The sequence below is a fragment of the Diuraphis noxia genome, unplaced genomic scaffold, assembly GCF_037042655.1.
Source record: "Diuraphis noxia isolate RWA-SAM2 unplaced genomic scaffold, SU_Dnox_SAM2 contig0003, whole genome shotgun sequence".
NCBI lineage: Eukaryota > Metazoa > Arthropoda > Insecta > Hemiptera > Aphididae > Diuraphis > Diuraphis noxia.
This window is the reverse complement of record NW_028301713.1, coordinates 57,904,074-57,928,139: the sequence shown is the minus strand read 5'-3', so window position 1 is coordinate 57,928,139 and position 24,066 is coordinate 57,904,074. Positions and strand designations below refer to the sequence as shown.

Sequence of the window (24,066 nt, the reverse complement as noted above, 5' to 3'; positions counted from 1 at the left end):
AATAATATTTTCAAAACCATTAATAATTTTTGAACTAATGAGTGTTCAAAGATCAAAGAATCACCCGGTTAGGTACTATGAGTAGTAAATATCAAAAGTAAGATATTAAGGATCACAAACGAGAGTATACTATACTAATAGCTAAAAAATAGACTATAAAAAGCATTGGATATTATATAAATGTTTTTAACTTTAATTACCTGCTGCGAAACAATCGATTTCATTACAATTCGGTATCTAGAACATTTTAGTTTGAAGTCTGTAAAACAAAAATAAGACTCTCGTACTTGATATGGTTTCATTTCAGTCACATTCACTGTCACATTGTACCTAAGCAAAATTTTTCAAATTAATGATATTTTACGTCGATAAATTATTACAATTATCATCTAATAAAATTTAATAACTTATTCCAACCTAAATATATACAATTATAAAATAAAGGCTTAATTAAAAAAGATAATAGTATAATTATAGTACTATAAATATACTTTGATACACATGTACAAAAGTTATAAGTTTAAGAATACTATGTACATACACATACTTTATTTCTTAACATATTTTCATCATTATTACAAATGTTAGCTAACACCACAGTGGCTACACTATCCATTAACATGCATCTCTCAAGTTAAGCAATTTCTCTTTATCCACTATGGGAACTTGTCGCATAACCACATGGTTCTTTTATTTATATTTTTAATACTGTTTATTATAAACATACATGTATCTACAACAATATGAACAATAGTGTATAATTATTAATTAGACAAAACATGTAATTTTAATTTAAAGATAAAATTATTATGAAAAAAGGTTATTTTACATTGCAAGAATATTATTTTTTCTACAATAATGCAGCCTTGAATAACTAATGTCCAGAAATTGTTCAAATATAAATTGATAAGTTTATTTACTAAACGGATCGACTATGTTTAAAACCGAATAATTTATTTGGACATGAACTATACGACGTATCTGCTATTTAGTTTGTTTTGAAGATAAAAACGTGTTACAAAAACATAACGGTATCTTATTTGCTTATAATATTATATAATTTAATTATATTTACATTTAAATAAATGTTATTACATTCAAACGAAAACAATATTTGATTGACAAATTCATTACTAAAATATGCATAAAAAAGGTACATTAAACTGTCATTTTAAAATCTCGAAACCAATACTCAACACTTAAAACAAAAATGTACCTATATTATGTGTAATCATTAATACTTATTAAATCCCAACAAACACAAACTACAAAGTGAAATCATTCTCAACTGACAGGAATAATAGTGTTTTATAATATTAAATTTTAATACTATGCAACGGTAAATCACCGCATATAAAAAATAATTTAGGTCGTAGCTCGGTTAACTGCGATCAATACTTGGTTTTGTATCGACATTATCAACCCAGGATATTATTTTAAATTTTTTAATAATAATAATTGCATGATCAACTATTTGACATTATCAATTTACTGAAAATTATAGGCAAAGATAATATGTATAATGTATATTACATACACAGCATTGAAATTATCTGCAAAGCTTCAAATAATAATTAATGAACAAATTACAAAATAATATTTAAATCTTGATAAAACATCAAAATTCAAATAAAACCACTAATTTATTTGCTTAAAACAACATATTAAGATAGTTATATATTATAATTTCGGTTAAAATTGTTTACATTTCATTTGTAAGTGTTACAAGTAGATTATAAATAAAAAATGTTATTTATTTAACTGTCATGTCTTAGTTACAATAATTTTAATTTAATGGTAATAAACTAAAATAAAACGATAAATCTTAAGTCTAATAGTTTGTGTTTTTATCCAAAAATAATTTAATAAAATAAATATATCTAAACTCTAATAAAGTAACAACTATATTTCGATGGTTTCATTTGATAACAAATGCCAATAGAGACTTAAGCGAGAAGACTCATTTAATACATATAAAAAATAAATAATAACTTTAAAAAAAAGCTGGTAAGTCGTGAATTTCGCTCTGATGTACAGTAAGTAGGTTACAAGTGGGTTACTGTAATGGATGGAATTAAATTTGAATCCAATGATATTATATCATTGTATACCAGGGGTCTTCAACCTTTTTATGCAGTGGCCCACATATTATTTATTTTTTTTTAATCTTGCGGGCTGCATTCGTAGTAAAAACATGTATTTTATATAAAAATTCAATTTTATTATTACAATTTTTAAAATCAGATAAGTTCATTTAAAATTACAAATTATTATTATTATTATTAAAACATAAATTGTGACTATGTATTTATTTTATTTTTCAAATGCTATTGTAAATATTACATTATTAATTTCTACCCAACAAATAAATTTTTATGGATATTAATTTTTAAAAAAATCTAATAATGATCGAAAATTGAATATGCTCATAAATAGTTCAACTTAAGTCAAAATTTTTTGAAAATTGCAAGGTGTATAGAATATACTTATATAAAAATTTGGTGAAATTTCATGTATCTATGGTTATTTGTTTTAAAGTTACATCAAAAACTAAAATCGATTTTGTCGAAAATTAATTGTGTGTAAAAATTCCCGTTTTTTCCATAATTTTTAGTTTGTTTATCCCAAATATTAAGAAAAAAAAATATTGGTAATTTTTTACTTTTGACCCCCCCCCTCCCCCCAACCAAAGTACCAACTAGATTCACTTTCTGATCGAACGAGGTACTGAAGTCGAAAATTGAAGCACTTTAACCGCCTCAAAATGCGATGAAAGACACAAAAAAAAAAACACATCATTGTAAAATCAATACATTCCTCACTCCGCTCAGAATCTAAAACTGTTATTATTAATAAATTACATAAACTAGGAATGTAACTCTAAAAACATTAAATATTTGAAATCTTCACTTAATACCGATTTTAAAAATAGATAAAACTTTTTAAAAAAAGTTCTACATTCTATTTAATAAGAGTAATTAATTTAATCAGTTATTAAATTTAGATATTTTTTGTTTAATAATTAAATATGGTCACGCACGGGTAAAATGTATGTTCATAATGGTATTTAAATATACATAGTAATTTCCTATTATCTAAATGACTATAATATAAAGTAAATGTATTCAAGCCCCAAAATTTATTTTAAAACAATTACAGATTAAATGCACAAACTAGTAGTGGCCTAAGAAGGGGGTGGGAAGGATAAATATATAAATACCCCAACATGATCTATTTTCAATGAATGTTACAATAATGTAAATTATATTTTTAATAATCAAATTTTGTATTTAAAAAAATCAGACCTCCCACCCACATAATAAAATAATTTGACCACCACTCGTTGATCAATGGATTAGAAAAAAATTGTACTTACAGTTCTAATCTGGTACAAACATTAGATCCTTTGAGCTCTGTTTCCGATTCAGCTGGATAACACAAGTGGGCAAGTATTAACGCCGCAGCATATATGCCCAAATTACAATAATGTGCCATGATGGATAGTGATCTCACGGTTGATGAAAATTGTCAATTTACATGGTGTTGATTGTCCGAATGTTTGATGTCTAAGTGTAAAAAAAACACAAACTATTGTTAAACCAATACATTCATCGCTTTGCTTAAAATATATATAAGAAAATAAATCAGGAGACTAAACCTTATAGAGAAAATAGTATAAGGTGGATTGTAAAAACAAAACACCGCCATTCTAATGACATTTTTTCAGAATGAAGGTTACAACAATACACAATACATGAATTTAATTATCGCAATTTATTTTTTATTTATAATGTACAGCATATATATCTACATATAATTATAATAAAAATACTTAATTTAAAGTTTATTGTTAAAATAGTACCTATCTACTAATTATAGCTTTGTATACTTGGAAATACGTTTGACAAAGAAAAAATATTTTTGCCTTGGTAAGTTGACAGTCGTGAACATAACCACATACAACTCTATAAAACCATAACTAATATAATTTTATTTTGGCTTAACCTAAATCATAATTAATTAATAAAAAAAAAACGGTGTCATAAACGTGTATTAAAAATTTTAAATTATAGTAATGATTTAACTGTCGATATATTATATAATATCTACAATAGTTTAATAGATGGTAGATGCCATTAGTGGCAATAAAATGCAAGAAAGTGTAGATAGTAAATGTATTACATGGTTATTGTGTGTATTCTGAAATACCACACAATTTTTCAATGGAATCTTTTCAAAAATTAAGTCACTTAATTTACTTATAACCAAACTTTAAAGTAATATCCAACAAAACCAAAATAAAAAAAAAATAAATGAAACTCTAATCTATAAATAATAATTATTATTTCCTCACCTGAAGCTAATAAAAAATCGTTATTGTAACTACTAATAAGCAATGTAAAAGAAGTATTAAATCGAATACAAATATAACTGCATTCCACTGTATTTTTAATTTCTCAAATTGCGTGTCTCCTAAAAGTATTAGAAACAACAAAAATTGTATATAATAATATAAAAGTGAACTTTTTGGTACAGTGTTAGTTACACATTTTTTTACACAATTATATAACTAATTAGAGAATGATGTTTATTTCTTTTTTATTTGGTAAACACTTTTTCTCCCTCTAAACTTCTTCAAAAGTATCAAGTGTAGCATCTTTTCTGAAAAGTAATGTTTTTGAGCTGATACTTTAGAGGTCATTTTTTTTTATAAGCAATTAAAGTTCAAATTTTGACTAAATAGGTAAACATTACGGCAATGTTCAAATTATGTCAGATAGAAATTCATAAAAGTTTTTGTTTTTAAATCTAAAGGTACGTTTTCCAAGGCGCGACATGTCGCCGCGACCTGTCGCCACGACATGTCGTCAATATCTGTTAATAGGGAAATAGTATCAACTGTTTTGCAAGACGCGACAGGTCGCTGCGACTGAACTTTGGGTCGCCGCGACCGACGACACTACTGATTTCAAAATTTAATACAAGGCTCCTAAAATATTTTTACAATAGCAGTTGAAAAATAAAATAAATACATAGTCACAATTTTTTTTTTACAAGAATTTAAAGTTTGAATTTTGACAACATACGTAAAAATCACAAAAATTCGCAAATTATTATAAACTAGAAATTCATAAAAAATTTTCTTTTTAAATCTAAGATTTGAAAATTTTTAATAATCTATAATATAATATCCTAGACAGATAAACCGTTTCCGCTCAGAATTGTTTTTCGTGTACAATATATGATATAATATCATTGAATTCAAATTTAATTCTATCAATAATTACAGTAACCCACTTGTAACCTACTGTACAGCAGAGCGACATCCACGACTTACCCGCTTTTTTATTAATCGTATTTTTAGAAAATATAATAATATGTGTGGTAATAAGATAAAGTTAATTTGCTTTAGTTCACAAGACATCTTTCTTCTGTTTAACGGCAGGATATAAAGTATGACATCGTCACATCGATAGAACATCGCGCATTTTTGTGGTTATGACGTGGTTCTTATCTATAATATTATACACCACATTCCAGAAAAAAACTTAATCATATTTTTCAAAATATTTATCATTACATAGGTATTATCGTACAATATTATGCATTTAGCAGAGCGATAAACTGACAAACTAGTCACCCAATCTAATAAAAGTTTCATTACATTTATCAATTTTTTAATAGAAAGGAAATCCGTCAATAACAAATAATTAGACGATAAACAATAAATTAACTGTACCAACGCTGAAATCTATGTATCCATGGAAAAATATTGATTAGGTGAATAATTGTGTTTGAAAAATATGTATTTCGAAACAAGCAGACAACTTCCCTAACTGCATTATATTTTATATATTGTATAACAAAATAATAACATCACTCAAATTATAAACGTTCTTTACCTACTCTACGTACTATTAATGTATCATATATAATTATATAAAGAAAAGAATAAACTAAAAAAAATACACAATATATGTTAGGTTAAACTTTTATTATAAGTTTTAACACTTACAGTGATATGTAGTTATACCTACTTAACTTTATTTTGTACAGTTGTACACGATTAATAAACAGTAGGTAACTACATCATATTTCTCAATAAAAGTATAACATTTTTTCATCATAGTTGTTTAAATATTATAGTTATAATTTCTTAAGTAAAAATAACTATCTTAAACACAAAACACTCACTAAAAAATGATGTAGGTAAGTAATTAAAATATTCGTCAACGTGTCACCGAATTCCACTAAACAAGGCTCATTTTAAATGGGTTGACAAAAAAAAAAAAAAACAATTTTATTGTTTATACCTCAACATAAAACCGCAAACATTGCAAGTCTATAATACACATCAACATGATTCCAAGAACCTAAAATGGTTGCACCGCGCGCATACCTAGGTATATATAAATTATAATGTATTATATTGGTGTAAGTATATGGGACATAGCTATTTTAATAATGTATAATATGAAGTTATAGATACTTAGGTCTACATAGCACGCATATCGTTACTGTACGGCACGTCGTATGGTTTAAATATCTGTGACGAGATATATCTGTATTACCTACACTTTCCCACACATATGTAACGTAGTAAGTGTACCTGTAATACAACGCAATAAGCAATCGATGGATCGGTCGCTCCACGCGATGTGGTAATTGCACACCGGGTTGATATGGTATAATATTATGAGAACACTTCAGCTTTAGTACATGAGAACTGAAATATTATAGAAGAAAAATACAGCAATTCTATCTCGAGACATTCTGTTAACGTCTGCACGTGTACAACAGCCGATAAAATTGTGTAGAAAAAAAAACTGACTAATATGTTGCACGCAGATTATAATTATATCGTGATGCCAAAGCAGCCAGAACAGAAAGTACCCTATCTTAGATGTCCACCTTCCTGAATTTTATGAGAATCACTTCATTTTTACCAATCTGATAGAGTTTATTCCTCGTAGTTTATTATATTAATTAAAAAAAAAATAATAATAAGGAATCAATTTTAAACAAAACTATATTTAAATTTGTTTGGTATTACGTTTTTTTAGTTTATATAAGATTAATTTAAATATTTATATTAAACTTATATATGATATTAAATTTGAAAATGTATTTTTTGAATTTAATTTTACTAGTGAAAACAATAAATTGATAGTTACAGTTGTTTTAAGATTGAATTTATAATATTTTGACACTTATATCAAACAGAGTATTAAAAAAATAAAATATTGTTTAACGATTACTATAATAATATTTTTTGTTTAAAATGTTTATACATTTTTTAAAGGATTTTTATTTAATACATGTAATAAAAATTTCAAAATCGTTATCTTATTATGTATACATACTCATAGTTTATCATATACATCTACCGATATAATGTCATAAGGGAATCAATAGGGAATTTACTAACTTATTGTTCGTTGTTAAGAAAGTGGTCTTTCATAGAATCACTAAACACTCATTACCTTTGTTCTTTGTTCAAAAATAATCTGAATTCATTAGAAGTGTTTAATTTATCGTTGACTATACACAAGTAATTTCACCAAGCATGCTATTTTTCCTTTATTAAAAGTTTCAAATCACCATAGCCGTCACTATAAGTCTTTCAAGCCCACTATTATTAATTTTTTTATTCTCAGTATATAAGAATAAATAACTCAATAACTAGTTCGTTGAGTTTTAATTTTGATACGTCAATATTTTCAGAAAAAATATTTGCTAAATAATTTACAATATAGTGAGGTTGTCAATTGTTTCAGTATCTCCAAAAAATATTGTTTAAGTACAATGAAACCTCAAAAATGTTAAAATATGGTCTAAGTATATTTTTAAAAATTCGAAAAATCAAATTTAAAATAATTTATAACCCCACATTTTTAAATGCCAACGACTAATAATTAATAATAACCAACTTCATGAATGATTTGATTTAACGAAAGGTAACTTACTGATCAACCAGTTCATAGTCAAGTGTCACTAATGGATGGCTTCTTACACTTGTGTATCCAGGGGAGGTGGTTACAATTATAGTTGATATATCAACTATGATACGTCGCATGTGCATGTGTTGTCTTCCGTCTTACACTCATACAACATGCCAAATTTTCGTTCACCAATTTCAATAGTGTGCAGTTAATTTTTGTATTGGAGTAAATAAAATTGACCTATTATAACCTTTAAAGTTAATATTATTTCCTAGGGATAACCCACGTAAGCGTTTAATGATACTATTATTTTTTCATTACGTTATGATCATTTTAAAATGTAGTTTCAAAAAGGTAATTAATCATAAATAATGCTACCTGCAACTGAAATAAAAATGTATTTTCAGAATTCCCACACCACTTAACAAGGGTTAACTCATTAAAGTCTAAATTATATATATATATATATACGAATATTATAATATGTAAAAGTCCCCATAATATTTATATGTGGGGGTGAAAGGGCGTTCTCACATGGCACGTGCCTAACTGTGGTTATTCTTATGACGATGGATTGTTTTGAATGTTGCGGTCTGCAACGGTGTATAACATAATATACGAGTATTTACTATATTATATTATATTATATTATGGTATCTACAAGTTGTTTCGTTTTTACCAGACACTTTGGAGGTTATCACACTCGAATACTGACGTATACTAATATTGTTGCATATGCTATTATAATAACATATTACAATTCAGTTAATCATTCACTGTAACGCTGACATTTATTGTATTATGCGGTGTGCTATATATCTTATTTTGCATCTAACCCCACGTGCTGGAAGAAATAGAAGATTTTTTGAAAAAAAATTCCAAAAAAAAAACCCACAATCATCTACACATGTATGATACATCTACAAAGGTACAATAAAGTACAATAAAATATGAACTCATTACTCATTAGTTTTCTAAAGTTCTACGTGTTATTTATTATGTGCAGTCACTTTAGTCACTGTTTGTCAAAGACAGATTACCAATGATTATATTTCCGGTAGTTATAAATTACAAAAATATATTATAGTTCTCAATATATTACCAAAGTACCGAGTGTTATATGCATCACGTATTCACGTATTCGCGTCATCATGATATCATGCACTGTAGTAAAATTATGTAGGTAGTAGGTACGTACAATTATTGGTTGTGATGACGTGTTTTTAACTATAGTTACGGTATAAATTAGAGATATTAACGGTACAATGGTTTCTGGTAGATGTACAAATTGGTTTTGAAAGTAAAATATGTCTTCCGTAACATAATATATTATATAGTTTAATACGTAATATATAATTGTTAATTACGAAAAGTACCAATATAATCTAAACACATTTTCTAGTCAACAAATGATAACGTAATTTAGAAAAATCGTCATTCATATAAAAATAAAATAATGATTTAATGTCAAAATGCAAATATAAGTATATTTTTACAATAAAGATACAAAACTGTGTTACAAGTTTATAACGAATAATCAACAGAAGATACCAAAGTATTTTATAAAATAATTACTTTAGGACAAGACTATAATTTAATTTATTCATAAACAGTAATTATTTCCATCATAACTATCTCCTTCTGTCAACATTAAAATACTAAAATTAAAAACGAGTAACAAAGCAAATTTGATGAGCATGTTAATACGTTGTATTTTCAACATTCCATAGTCTAATAAAAATCAGATAAAAGTATTTGCTTCTAGAATAATTTGTGAAAAAAATGTGTAAATAATTTAAAAAATAAGACATGACACTAAAACGCTGATTGTATTTTTATTATTTTTATTTCCTGTTTACTAAGAACAGTATGAATAAACTTGTCTATATAATATTCTTGACAGAGTTAAAAATATTGACGAAATGACGACTATAATATTATATAAATAATAATATTATGTATATAATGCTGTAGAGTGTACATGATAAGACAATTTAATATTTGCATTGTATTATAATATAAATCACTGTAAAATACATTTAACATGTAATAAAAAATGGATCTTAATCAATATCAAACATTAAGATGTTTTTAGTGAAATTGGGATGCATAGAGTAAGTTATACCTACATCTAACCAAATACAAAAACATTTATTTCTACGATAATAATATTATTTGATGATGTTCTTTGTTATAACTGATAATATTATTACGTATGGCAATAAAATGCATTTATTTCAAATCAGGTAATAGACAAAAATACAAATTAAAAATATAATTATCACTTGACTACATCATGTATTATATGAGTACCACGAGTTTAAAATTTCACTTTCGTAATATCCGATAAAAACCAAACATCATCTAATTACGTCCATTAAACTTCATAAACACCCTAACAAACTCCGTCACTGAACACTATAATAAGGACTAAGGAAGAACAATATTATCATTGTTTTAGATCAGCTTAAAATTTCTCAACTTTATGAACAAAAACCCGATTTTGATTGTTTACATATATTAAACAATCGAGAATGTTTAATAAACAGAGTATTATTATGTAATAAAATACTTCAAAAATTGTTCTTAATTTACTTAAAATTGGTTAGAAGTCTTCAAAATACATAGAATATAAAAGGTTTTTAATATTTGTATTTATACCAATGGTGGGATTTTTTCAAAATTGGAATCTGTAAGCACATGGACAACAAAAAGAACAACCATTAATTATAACAACTAAAGGCAAAAATAAACGTGAACAATTTAATGAACAAGACGTCAAGACAACTTCGTGATACTATAATAATTAATAACATTGTGGCGTCACGGACAAATTATCGTTAATAAAGTTAATAAATGTAGCACACAGAAATAGAAACCTATGGAAATAAAAATAATAATATTTAAACAGTCAAATCATGTTTTTCATTTTCGGAATCATTGATAATGTTCAAAAATAATATTCAAAATTTAAATATATCAACTTTATCATAAGTACACTTTTTTTTACCAGCCACGCACTTTTCCATGACATTCAATTTTTTATTCAACCCAGGGCTATCCATATTATTCTGCGTTACAAGTACCTCTTAAATGCTTTCAAATTGATATTTGAATTTCAAGACAATAATATTATAATATTGTGTGGGTTTTCTCAAATGATCAATAATGAATATATGTTAACACTGAATACATATGCTACTGAGTATACTAAAATTAGATGTCATGGTCTAAAAGAGCAGAATCTTCTGTCTCTATTCATTTTATTACATATTTAAATTCAAATATCAACGATTTTATACTTCAAACGCTATTTAACAAATTTTAACATTATAACTTGCTGCAGTCCATCGTTGCTTAATTAGATAACAATACCAGTGATTTACCAGTCGATTTTAAATTATAACACTTAAATACTAATAAAGTATAGGTGTAGGTAACAAATATTAGAGTACCTAAACTTATAGGTATTATATTTGAGTATAGGTTCCTACATTATTTACTTGATTATAAAAATGTTTCAACATTACCATTTTATAAGTTTTTATTCAATAAAGATATCAAAAATTTGTAAGAAATTAGTTAAACTCATGAACTAAGTACAAAAATATAAAATAGGTAGGTAGTAGTATATTATATTTAATTTATCCATTTAAAAAAAATGGCATATCATGGTTGGAAAAATTATCATGGAATAATAAAAAGCCCATTGCCCTTCCGCAGTAACGTGCGATAATAATAAGCGTGTGCGTGGCTTATTCATAATTTATTATTTATAGGCCTCTCCAGCTGATTCGCCGCACTAGTGATACCATAAAACGCGAGCGTGCGGAACGAAAGGATCTTGTTGTTTGCATAAAGTTGGACGGGCACCTACGCTTAAGTCGCAGTGGTTCAAAAATGAAAAAAACAATGGCCGAAAATCATTTTCATCAAAAATAAAATGTTTACCATCTTATTGTAAAATCTTTACTTTTTTTTTTATCAAAACATCGTTAATTGGATTTTCGTGTGTGCATATCATACAATACATAATACATACAAAATATTATATTGTTGATACAAACATATTTTGTTCACATAATCTAATCGAAAAATCGTTGACAATCGGTTTAGCATCGGAGTTGAGAAACAAGTGGGCACCGGTGTACCAGGATCCTATGCTGGCGGGTGTCATTAGGTGTGGTCGGCCTCGAAAACCGCCGACGCTCGCCGTTTTGTGAGAATTTAAACGTCCGGTCGTCAGCAGAAGCCCGTAATATGCATCGCGTCTCGTCTCCAAATGGTTTCTCGTCGAGATATTTTTAATTGCATACTGCACTTACGTCAAGCCTCAGTTCAACCATCCCCATCCCCTCCTCCCCAACACATTCCCATAACCACACGATAGAACAAAACGGAACATTTATATGTAGGTTACATTATGTAGTATACTAGAATATAATGTATTCAAGAATTTAACGTAGACTAAAAACCTTTATTATTGAAGCATTTTGTCGAACATAATATATTATAATATGTATTATGTATATAAATACAAAACGCGTAATTTTGAAGAAAATACGAGAAACACAATTCCCAAATACTTTACTAATTACGATCCAACATGATTAATGATTATAATGATTATATTTTACATATATATTATTTATTTTAAAAACTTATGGAGACTAATACCTAATAATAATGGAAAAATAAATAAATCATGATTTGATTAATAAATAACACGATTCTATCAAATGGATTGTTTTGAACAATTTAGTCCAATGTATTATTATCAAAGCAAACGTGAGAATTATATCAAAGATGACACCGATATGTGAAAAAGTTTAAACCTCAGAAATGAACGTGTGCAAAACTTTAAAGCCATTCATTGATTTATTAATTATCAATAAAGTATACATTTGAAAAATGTCAAGTGAACTTAAAAGAGATCGAGGTTCAAGTATAATTTGTACATCGTTAATTGCCGAGGAGTCGATTGGATTATTTAAAACCGTAGTTTTATAACCAATATATAAAGCTTCAGAGCATTAGAGTTCTTCTAATATTCTCACACTAATAAAAGCACAAAGCATACTCACTGTGCGTCAACATGCATGAAATATACGAAAATGAATTACAGATGTATTATCTCTATTAAAAGGCATATTATTACCTTACTATTAATTTTAATGTTTAAAACAATACAGTCACAAAAATGTTTTCTTAAAATCTATTGATCGATGTGTTCAAACTCTAAATATTACGATAATAGCACGTTTTGTTGTATTGTATACGCCATTTATTATTGTCGGTCATAAACCATACAATACACGACAAGTACATTTTAATAAGAACATCCTCAAATATTTAGTTTATTCCCAATGTTATGTGGGTAAAACTTAAAATGATAAATAATCAAACATTTTAAAATAACAATTGATTTAATATTATGCGAACTGTATTTTTGTATATTTTAAATGAGATGGTGTAACTAATTTTTAATGCCTAACATCAAAATTATCGGTTAAAAATATATTAATTTATATTAGATGTAATATTTCATATCTTATAATAGATTCATTAAAAACAGAAACCTACTATATTTTAACTTGAGTAAGAAAAATATTTTCAAGTTCTATATATTATTGCATTGTGAAGATCTTAGATCTAAAGTGAACATCATTGTATTTAGAATGACATTGATGTGTGATGAGTTTTGTTTCTCGTGCAATATTTTTACCGATCTAAACGATTTTTATACTTCATAGATATTGATTATTCCCAACGTTATATTAATATTGCTTTAAGATCAAACTTAAAGAGAGATGTTATTGACGTTACGTTATGGATAGCATGTAGGTAATCCGTAAAGAATCAAATTTGTCGAACTATACCTACTTTCTAAATAGAAATTTAAAACACACCAAAATAAAATAATCCATATTATAGCGTATCAAATAAAATACCATCAAAGGTATACTTTATCTAAAACACTATCACAAAGAATATTTCTTTTAATGATTTTAATAATTTTCTTTAGTCTATCAAGAAACAGCAAATAGTTTAATTGAATAATTTATAATTAAAAATGATATATAATTATGTAAATTTAATATATTATACAAGATGATTCTTATATAGGTAGATAGACACACTTATTTTCTAAAAAAATATTTAAATATTTCTATAAACTCTTAATACTTATAAGTCATATTTAATTAATTAATCATTAAAATAATAGATAAATATAAATGTACCTATATAATATATTATATTTCTATAAATCACTCACAGAATAAAAAGAAATATTTGTAAAATTCAATAAACCTAAATTTGTATTATATTAGAATAGTAAACAATTTTTATCTAAGTAGTCCTAAAATAAAAAAATAAAAATTGACCACATGTCTTATAACTGTATCAGTAAAATTCAATCAATTATCTAATTCTTTTTCAAATAATTTTACCAACTCAATAAATAATGCTACAGTAAAAAGCTTAGCTTATTAATGATATATTTTATTTAACTAAGAATCCATTCAGCTTAAAATGCATATTAATCTTAAGACAAGAATTTTGTAATTGATTATAACACATAATAGATTTTTTTTTAAATTCTTATATACATAAAATAATAAACAAATTTATGTGATGGACATCAATAAAAAGTGAACATATAAGTTCCACCAACAAAAATACATGATGACAGTTTCTAAATATTTACAAAATGAAAAACAAATATCTAAACATAAAATATATTTACAAATCAAAAATAACATCATCTTTAAACTGAATCAATTATTCTCAGTATTGAGAAAATGTAGTTCAGACAAGTTTCTTCACATATTATTAGTTACACAATGTATGATAATTTAATAATTTATATTTTGTTTATATATAAATGTCAAATTTTTTTTAAACTAATATATAAAACAATGAATACAAATGAAGATAATTTATCAATAAACATTATAATAATTAAAATATCCATTAAAATATTTACAACACAAACCTAAAAAACGATCTTAGTGAAGGACATGTAAATATATAGGTAAATGATGACAATTTTTTTACTATATTATACATAACTTAACAAAAGTAATAGTATAATTTTTAATACGTGTCTAAAACACTATACCTACTTCAATCTAGTATGGATGTTCTAATGCACAATGTACCAGAATAACTATAAAGTGAGATTAAAGTAAGTTGGTGGGGTAAACAATAGGAACATTATATTATAGCAGTCGCTTATCATTCATCATGAATTCATGACCTTAAAATATTAGCATACCTTTTAAAATACAACGTTTATTGTATCTCAATTCAAGTAAGAAACATGCATTATCACAAAAAAATATTCACTGGGCTATTATTTGTATAATTCAATTAAATAATCAATTTATTAATACATGTAATATAAATAAATATATTGTTTTACTAAAGAATGCGTACTTCAAAGTTCTTATTGATTTAAGAAGACCCGCATTTGTTGTCTCAGCCTTAAAATATTAATGTACTACTAGAAAAAAAATAGCAAAAACTCTTTCGCACGGGACATAACAATTAAAGCTGTAGTGATAATTAAAAATCCAAATATGAATACAATACAGTTGAGAACATTATCAGTGAAATATCATTTTTATTTTTTTGACATCACTTATACCGAAAAAGCTCTTATTGCTTCAGAATACATTTTTTTATATTAATCAAATTTAAATAACTTTTTTGTGGTTTCAATTCTAAAAAAATGAAAATGATATTTTACATCCAAAGTTCTCCTTTTTATGTGTTGAAAATATCGTTTCTTAGTTATTAATATTACTGGAGTTATTACTGTAGCCTTCTCAGTTCTTACCACGCAAAACAGTTTTTCCAATATTTTACATTTGTAAGACAAAGACAAAACATACAAACGAAGTATTCTTTTAAATGTTAAATGTGTTTGTTGTAAATGTTAAATTAATGTTTGCATGGGACTAAAAATATTGTAGAAAACAAAGATATAATATTGTGGTGTACCTACACGCTTATATTATTTTAATATACTATAAATTACATACGAGTATGTATTTAATTGTTTGAAATTCCAATGTAAAATACCTATAACTTCCTTAATCGGTATTGGTAAAAAAATAACTCAATGACCCAGCATATTTTCTATACCTACCTAGTTTAAAATAATTTAAATCACTTTCTTTACCCAGTAAAAAAGTATTTATTGATACGTTTTAGTTTTATGAGCTAAACTAAAGCAAAAATAATTAATTTTTAACTTTTAAAAAAATTACTTAGTAATATATGACCTATATTATGATTTTATTAGTACCTACCTAGATGTTAAACGATTCTGTTAAATAAATTAAATATTATTTATATAATAAAACGTCTAATTCACTGAAATTAATTTAATTCATTAAAACAGCAACTGTTTACAATAAAAATAGTATTAGTAAATTAGTATTAATTATACTTAAATATATTTAAATTGTTTAAATACTTTCTTGTGAAAAGTAGGCTTAAATCCCATTATGATTTTTATATTTTTTTTTTTTTTTTTTAAATTTGTGTTTTGTTTTAAAGAATAATTTTCGTGAATATTCACAATATTCCTAATTTAAGACAAAAGCTTTGTACTTATTTTATATTAGGTCTAGTTTTTCCTAGCTTAAGCTCTAAATTAATAATAACTTACCACATTTATAATTATTATTTTCAATTTTGTATGCAATCGTTCACACGCATTTAGTTAATTTGGAAGTGCACATAAACGTATTTTTAATACACATTATAGGCTAATGCGTATTAATTATTCTATTGATAAAATCAAATGAATTCTAACTTTGAGATTACAAAAATACATATTAACGGTTGAATACAAATAATTATTTTCGACGTAAAATTAGTTTAACTAGTTTAATTACAGTTTTAATAGAAAAAATACAAAACGATACAAATAATACGAATAAAAAAAACTTAATTAAATTTGGTTTTAAATTAATTTTAAATAAAATATTTGAGATGCATGTAAATCAGCCTTTTAATGCACATTAGCCAATGACGATTATATTTCTACGATAACAGTACGATAGTAGTGATATATTATGTAAAATAAACGCGAAAAAATATAAAAAAACTATCTAATTATTGTTTATAAATTATAATAAATAGCACATCATGCCACATACCTATACAATCTAGTACCTACTAGAAGAATTGTATTATACTACCCAATGGTAATTGGTCACTAGGAAATTAGACGCAGTCCCTGTTCCCATATAAAATTTTGGACCTCATACTAAATGTTTTTGTAGATTCTATTCATCATGTCAAATAAAATACATCCCATTAACAGATGGCGATATGGGTGTCCGTGTACCGTCAACGATTTTCTAAGTAATCTTAGTAATCAATAATCACACTAAAATAACACCCACAACTTAAAATAACAAAATGGCTTAATATACATTTAACTATTTAATAGCATAAAATATAATCAAATATAATGTAATTATTTTATATTATAATATTATATTTAACTATTTATTTATTTATTTATATTTACTTGTTAGGAAGTGCAATCACTAGTATGGTTTCTTTTCTCACCTTATTCATATTTTCCTAAATTATATTGTAGCACATATTCTTATTATGCCTTTGTGTATAAATTGTATATTCTCTATTAAAAATTAAAAAAAGATAAATAAATAAAAAATTTTACCTACTTGTTTACTTATTTTATATTTCTTAATCCTATAAAATTATATGTAGATTATAAATTCCGCCCGAAATGAACAGATAAAACTTAGATCTATTGTAAATTCCGACAGGGAAAATATCCAAGCAAAAAAAAGGTACATGTAAATTCCGCTCGAAAAAATATACACGTACAAAAATGAATTAGTAAATTCCGTCCGGAAAATAAATATTTTTAAAATGAGCGTTTCGTGACTGTACGACGCCTTGACGCCTTGCTACGCGGCGTGTTATATGTATAGTATCAGGAACTTTGTAAGTTCTAAATGTACATACACTGAACAATCATATCAGACGACAATCGTCAATCATGTCATATCTCATCAGCTTTGACTACAATATTGTGGATATAAGATATAACAATTGGAAATATCAGATAGAAGTATTATAAAATATAAATTGTTTGATCACATAAGTATCGTTTAGAGTCTTAAACGCACGTATCTATAATGGCAGCTCAATTCATTGAATCGGAACATGGAAATAAATTTTAGTAAGTACTAAAGGATATATATATATTTAAAATAAAAAATATAATTAATTTTTTAAATCTGAAATAATAATTGTGTTTTTAGTAAAACATATAAAAACATATAAATACATGCAAAATATAATTGAAAAATATAAAAAAATAATAATATGAAAGGAATTTGATAATATGGTAATTAACAATTATTGATTATGATTATATTTTGACTCTTTTATTACAAAAATATTACTATTTTTACTATTATATTTCTATTTTTTATATGTACATGACATGTTGTAATTTATTATTGATTATGATTATATTTCGATTCTTTTTTATTATTATAAATATTACCATTTTTACTAGCATATATTTATTTTTCTGTCGGAATTTACATGTACCTTTTTTACCTGTAGTTTTTTTGGGCGGAATTTACATGTATCTTTTTTCACCTGTAGTTCATTTTGGGCAGAATTTACCGTTTTCGGGCGGACTTAACGTGCGCCCAAATTATCAAACACTACGAGTCTACGAATTCGTTTAAACGGGCCCCTGCTGTAGGTACTCCAGGACTAATATTGTCCTTGCCATTGCGGATTCCTTGGAAAAGGTTCAACTATTTATTATAATCTGCAGAATCTACTTACTTAAAATATATAAACCTAATATCTTTATTTCGTTGATTATAAAATGTTCACCAAAAATTGTTTTAAATCACTAAATAAATAACGAATGTATCAATCTATATTACATTATAGAGAACTTTAATGAAATTTAGGTATAGAAATTAAGCCGATTTTAAATTTATTATAAATAATAAAAAATATCAAGATTTTTCATATCAAAATATTTAGTAATTGTATAAATTAAGTTAAATTATATTATAACATCGAAACACTAGTTATCAGTTTATCACTAGTAAAACTGGATATTTTAAATTAACAAAATATAAAATTACAGTACATATTATAAAATATAAACTGTATTTGCTACGAATAATGCGATACAAATGAGATGATCTTACTAACAATTTTGACCTATCCATTAGAAATTATTTGCACTATAGATAACAAAAAGCAACAGTTAACTTTTTCGTGAATTATTGTTAATTATATAAAATATATTTTAATATATTAATAAATGCATACAAATTGTATTTTGCACTATAATAAATAAAATAGTTTAAAATGATATGAACAACGAAGTCATATGCTGTTCTCAAGTGTATTATCATATTTATTAATTTAACTAATTAAGTGATAAATTTCCTTATAATAATTATTTTAAAACGCATATCAACGTTAATTTGTGAGAAGCCTAATCAAGACAACCAAACTTTGGCTATTGGGTATGAAATACTGACCATAAATAAATATAAAGAATGACAATAAACCACAATATATCTAGGAAACATCAAAGACAAAACTTAATCATAGGCAGAGCGTACAAAGATAGTAGTAAATGTATAATAATTTTTCAATGATTAATCGCAAAAACCGATTTGTTAATATAATAATAATCGGGATAATAATCGTATAAAAACCTGAAAATCATCAAACTAAAATCATTTAGAATTAGAACATTTTTCTTTTCGGATACAATAATTTTAAATGGTAAGCTTTACCTTTGGAGTCAGGAAGTTTAAAATTCACAATTATATAATATTATGTATAGAACGTAGCTCGTTCTTAGCCCAAGTTCACATATATAATATTATATAATGTATATGTGATGTTTATAGACTTTAAACTCACAGACGTGATTGTATGACAAACTTGTCACAATTCCATATATTATTAATAAAATTCATATATAATTATCATCAACTATTTGCGAGTTGTACGAGTACAAGTCACATATTATAACTTATTAGGTTCCAATCAACTGCGAGGCACAAATATTATCTTTATTTTGGTAATAATTACAGACTTCTAGAGACTATCTAAACCAAATATCAAAATTAGGTAACAAAAACAACAAACAATTTTAAGTGCTATTAATGGATAAGGTTCTTCACTAGGTAAAATTAGATTTTATAACTAAAATACCGTATTTTTCTTCTTTTATCATATTGTATACAGATCTTAAATCATTTAACTAATTATCATTTTAAGAAGGTTTATAAAAACAAAACGAAAATATTGAATTTGATAAAATAGCCCTCTGACTATTGGTAGACGAAACATAAGTACGAACAAGTATACATTAGTTTAAAAATATTTAATTAACTTTTACTATGTTGTTAATCGCGGGTATAATACTTTACACAGAACTTTACATACCTACTCAGAGTTTAACTTCGAGGAGGTTTGATCAGTGTGAAGAGTAGAGAATCCGATAAAAAATAATATGTAGCAATAACCAATAGACACTAATTATTAATTAGTTACTTAAATTACCTATCGAAACTTTGAACATTTTCCGTATCACTAGTAATATTATAGCGCCTTCGTTTAGACAAACTGAGCATACTTTAAAATTAAATGATAAATAAATTATTAATTAACAGTAATAATACGATTGTACAACAAAAACGTATGCAATTTTACAATTTCGCATTGGTACTGTTATCGGTATTCCCGATTAAGATCGGAACGAAGTTTATCAGTATCTGTTACCTACAAAATTCTAACTAAGTAATCTAAATACATTGGTATTAGTTACTACCAACAATCATTATTATATTTCGTAGAGTATAATATAATACCTATTATCAATCATCGTTAATTGTATTAAAAGTGATACCAGCTAATTTATAATTCAGTACTTGTGTGATATTTTAATAAATGCCATTATTATGAATTTATTATAAATCATATTCTATGATTTGCAATTTACCGATACAGACACCTAATTAATATTTATAAATATTTCAAAAATCTCTTTGATGTTTAAAATGATTACACGAATCCTACATTAAATGAAAGATTATGTACTTGATGTACTCGTAGATATTACACAATATTTTTATTGAATATAATTATTAATTCTACCTATATGTTTTTTTTGACAGATTAGTATTTGAAAGAGCCAAATGTATTTTTAAAATTCTTGGTAGGTAAATTTATTTTTTTTAATGTATTGAAAACATCAAAATATTATTTGTGATATATTTTTAAGATAATCTATCAAGTATATTAATCAAAAGATGTCAACAAAAATTGTATAGAGGCTATCAATTCCAATACAACATATTTTACCTGCATTTTAAAAATCTAGGTAATATTACATTATAATAACTATACGTTTTTCATAAATTGCACACGTAACTCATGTAAATACATATAATTAGGTAGGTACTTATACATTAAAATATTGAAATTTTTAATATATTATTAACATGCCTACCCAGTCACCGGTTAAATAATTTTAAGGGGAAGGTGTAAAGCTGATATTTTGCCCTATTTAATTATTAAAAATATAATTTATGGTTATTACACTGGGAAAAGGTCATGGGGATCTATCACCATCATCCATCCCCATTTTACCACCAATGTACCTACCTGTATTTTATTCAGTTTCTTTACTAAATGTTCAGAATTCTTTTCAAACATTTGTCATTAGATAAACTTTAGTGAAATAAATAAATATTATATATTTTTTTTAAATTCAAAATTCAGATTAATTTTTATCAGAACATTTTCTGTCTAAAACATGACAAAATGTCAAAATATTATGATGAAAACCACTTTGAATTGCAAATATTAATCAGTATAAATTATTAAATAATATGAAGGTTTGTAATTTTATATAATTTAGACATATGATTTATGTAGGTATAATTATTACAATGTAAATTATTCCTTTTATCTTCTAATCTAGTAGGATATTTATCTGCTACCTGCAACGAATATACCTAATACCTATATGGTTATAACATTTGAATAATACGTAAAGTACACACAAATATTTTTTTTTTTTAATAGTAATTATATGATAGTCCATAAACATTTGAGGTCACACGATAATATTACAAGTTACATTATGTGACATAATATTTATACAGAACATTTTAATATAGATAAATATTAATATAGGTAGGTAATATGATTCATTAAGATAATAATGCAGAAGACTGCTTTTATCAAATATATGGTATTAATATTGAACATTGATTCCTTCAATTATGCACAAATACAATGCACTTACATACGAAAGAAAAAACGGGACATTGATCGAGTTATTATAAGCCTAATTGATTTTATAAAGCAGTGGCGTAAAGGACTCCGAACCGAAAGTTTTGCAACGATCGAGTGACGTTCATTCAAATCTCTTACCGTTTAAGTAACTCAGTATGACGGTTATGTGGCCCGCAACGCAACTGGGAAACCAAAGACCTCGTCGCAGTCGTCCAGTCGTAGTACCAATAATATTATAATTATCATGTAAGTAGGTACCAATAAACTACTATAGTAGTATTATTACGATCTCGATATGAAAACAATTTTATTTTTTAACGACGAATAATATAAACAACTAAACAAGAGTAGGTACACGTGCAAAGACAAAGAAATGTCGACTTGTCTTGGAGCAGGTGTATCTATGGTTTAGACATGACATAATAATAATATCATTATTTACTTCAAACAACCTAATAATATGTTTGATGTCATAGCGTAGGTATCACAAAGACGCCTGGGCAAACCTGTTCACGCAATATAAATTCGTTTCTCGTAGTCTTTTATACGTTTCAAACAATTAAAATAAATAAAAACCGAACTCTCAATAACCTATGCACTTCGCTACGCATTTACAATAAATTCTACATTTCGGTAAGTCACATAGGCGGATATTAGTGAGGTTTTTAGTTTTAAAAAGAGATTTTTAAATCCATCTACAATACATATAACATACAAATTGTATGTTATATGTATTGTAGAGGATGAAAATGTATGGATAGATGGATCATTGTATGATACAATAAACGTAGTGTATATACTATATACTAATTTTGTCAAATAACTGCTTATATGATCAACCGTTCAATTTTGCTAATATTATGGCATTGCTGCCGGGTAAACACATTCGATATTAGCAGTACGATTCGATGATCGATTTATCATATCTTAGTAACTGTTGATCAAATGTAATTGTAATGAATACAAAAATGTGATATTGATAACTTACCGTCATTGGACGTGTTCAAAACTAGGTAGAAGGTATACGAACAGTGAAAAACGGAAAACGAGTACACGGAAACAATAACAAAACAGATAACGGAACGATCAAAATAATAAAAACAAAAACAAAAACGAAACGAACTACAACAAACACCAGCACAAGGCGACGTCACGAGACACACTGGCACAGTGCACACTGCTCAGTGTTCTCGACGTTCTCGTCGGCATAGTAAATATAGTATTATTATGTTACATTGAATTTGAAGAAAACAATCAGGAATCTCGCTCCCCTCTGGTCACGTGAACGAGTGAACGCTGAACAGCCTGAACAACAAACATCGTCGGCGGTGTTGATGGTATGGCCGAGGGGGGAGAGGTACAATGCTCAGTGCAGCCCCGCTAGTTAGGCGATATGTGATGTGGTCACACTCGTTGTGTTCCTGCACCGCCGCCGCCACTGACCATCCAACTACATTATTTGTGTGTCTTGTGTAGATCATGATTTAATAATAAATTTTAACAACATGTCTACGTCACACTCCCATATTTTCCCATGGCACTATAGCAGTAATGCAGTATCATAGTAGGGTGCAAGTATTGTATGCACCACGCAGTTCCGTAGCCAGGGAGGGGTTTTTGGTGTTTCTCCCATCCCAATTTTTTTCCCTTAATACATTTTTATTTACATTACCTACTTCTATACGAAAACTGTAAAAATGTAGTTTAATTTATACTTACCCCTCCCCCCCCATACATAATTCTGATTATGTCACTAAAAGTACGTCATGTCACG

General features: G+C 26.1%; 1 protein-coding gene across 1 annotated transcript in view; it reads right to left on the bottom strand.

Annotated features, from left to right (window-relative positions):
- The window catches only part of LOC107166141 (uncharacterized), a 36,667-nt gene extending 13,108 nt beyond the window's left edge, over positions 1 to 23,559 (bottom strand). The window contains exons 1-3 of the mRNA XM_015514719.2: positions 23,281 to 23,559; positions 3,377 to 3,566; positions 201 to 330 (exon numbers count right to left, since the gene is read on the bottom strand). Coding sequence (XP_015370205.2) covers positions 201 to 330; positions 3,377 to 3,495 — 249 coding nt within the window. The 5' untranslated portion in view covers positions 3,496 to 3,566; positions 23,281 to 23,559. The remainder of the gene's footprint in view (positions 1 to 200; positions 331 to 3,376; positions 3,567 to 23,280) is intronic.
- Between the last annotated feature and the right edge of the window lie 507 nt (positions 23,560 to 24,066).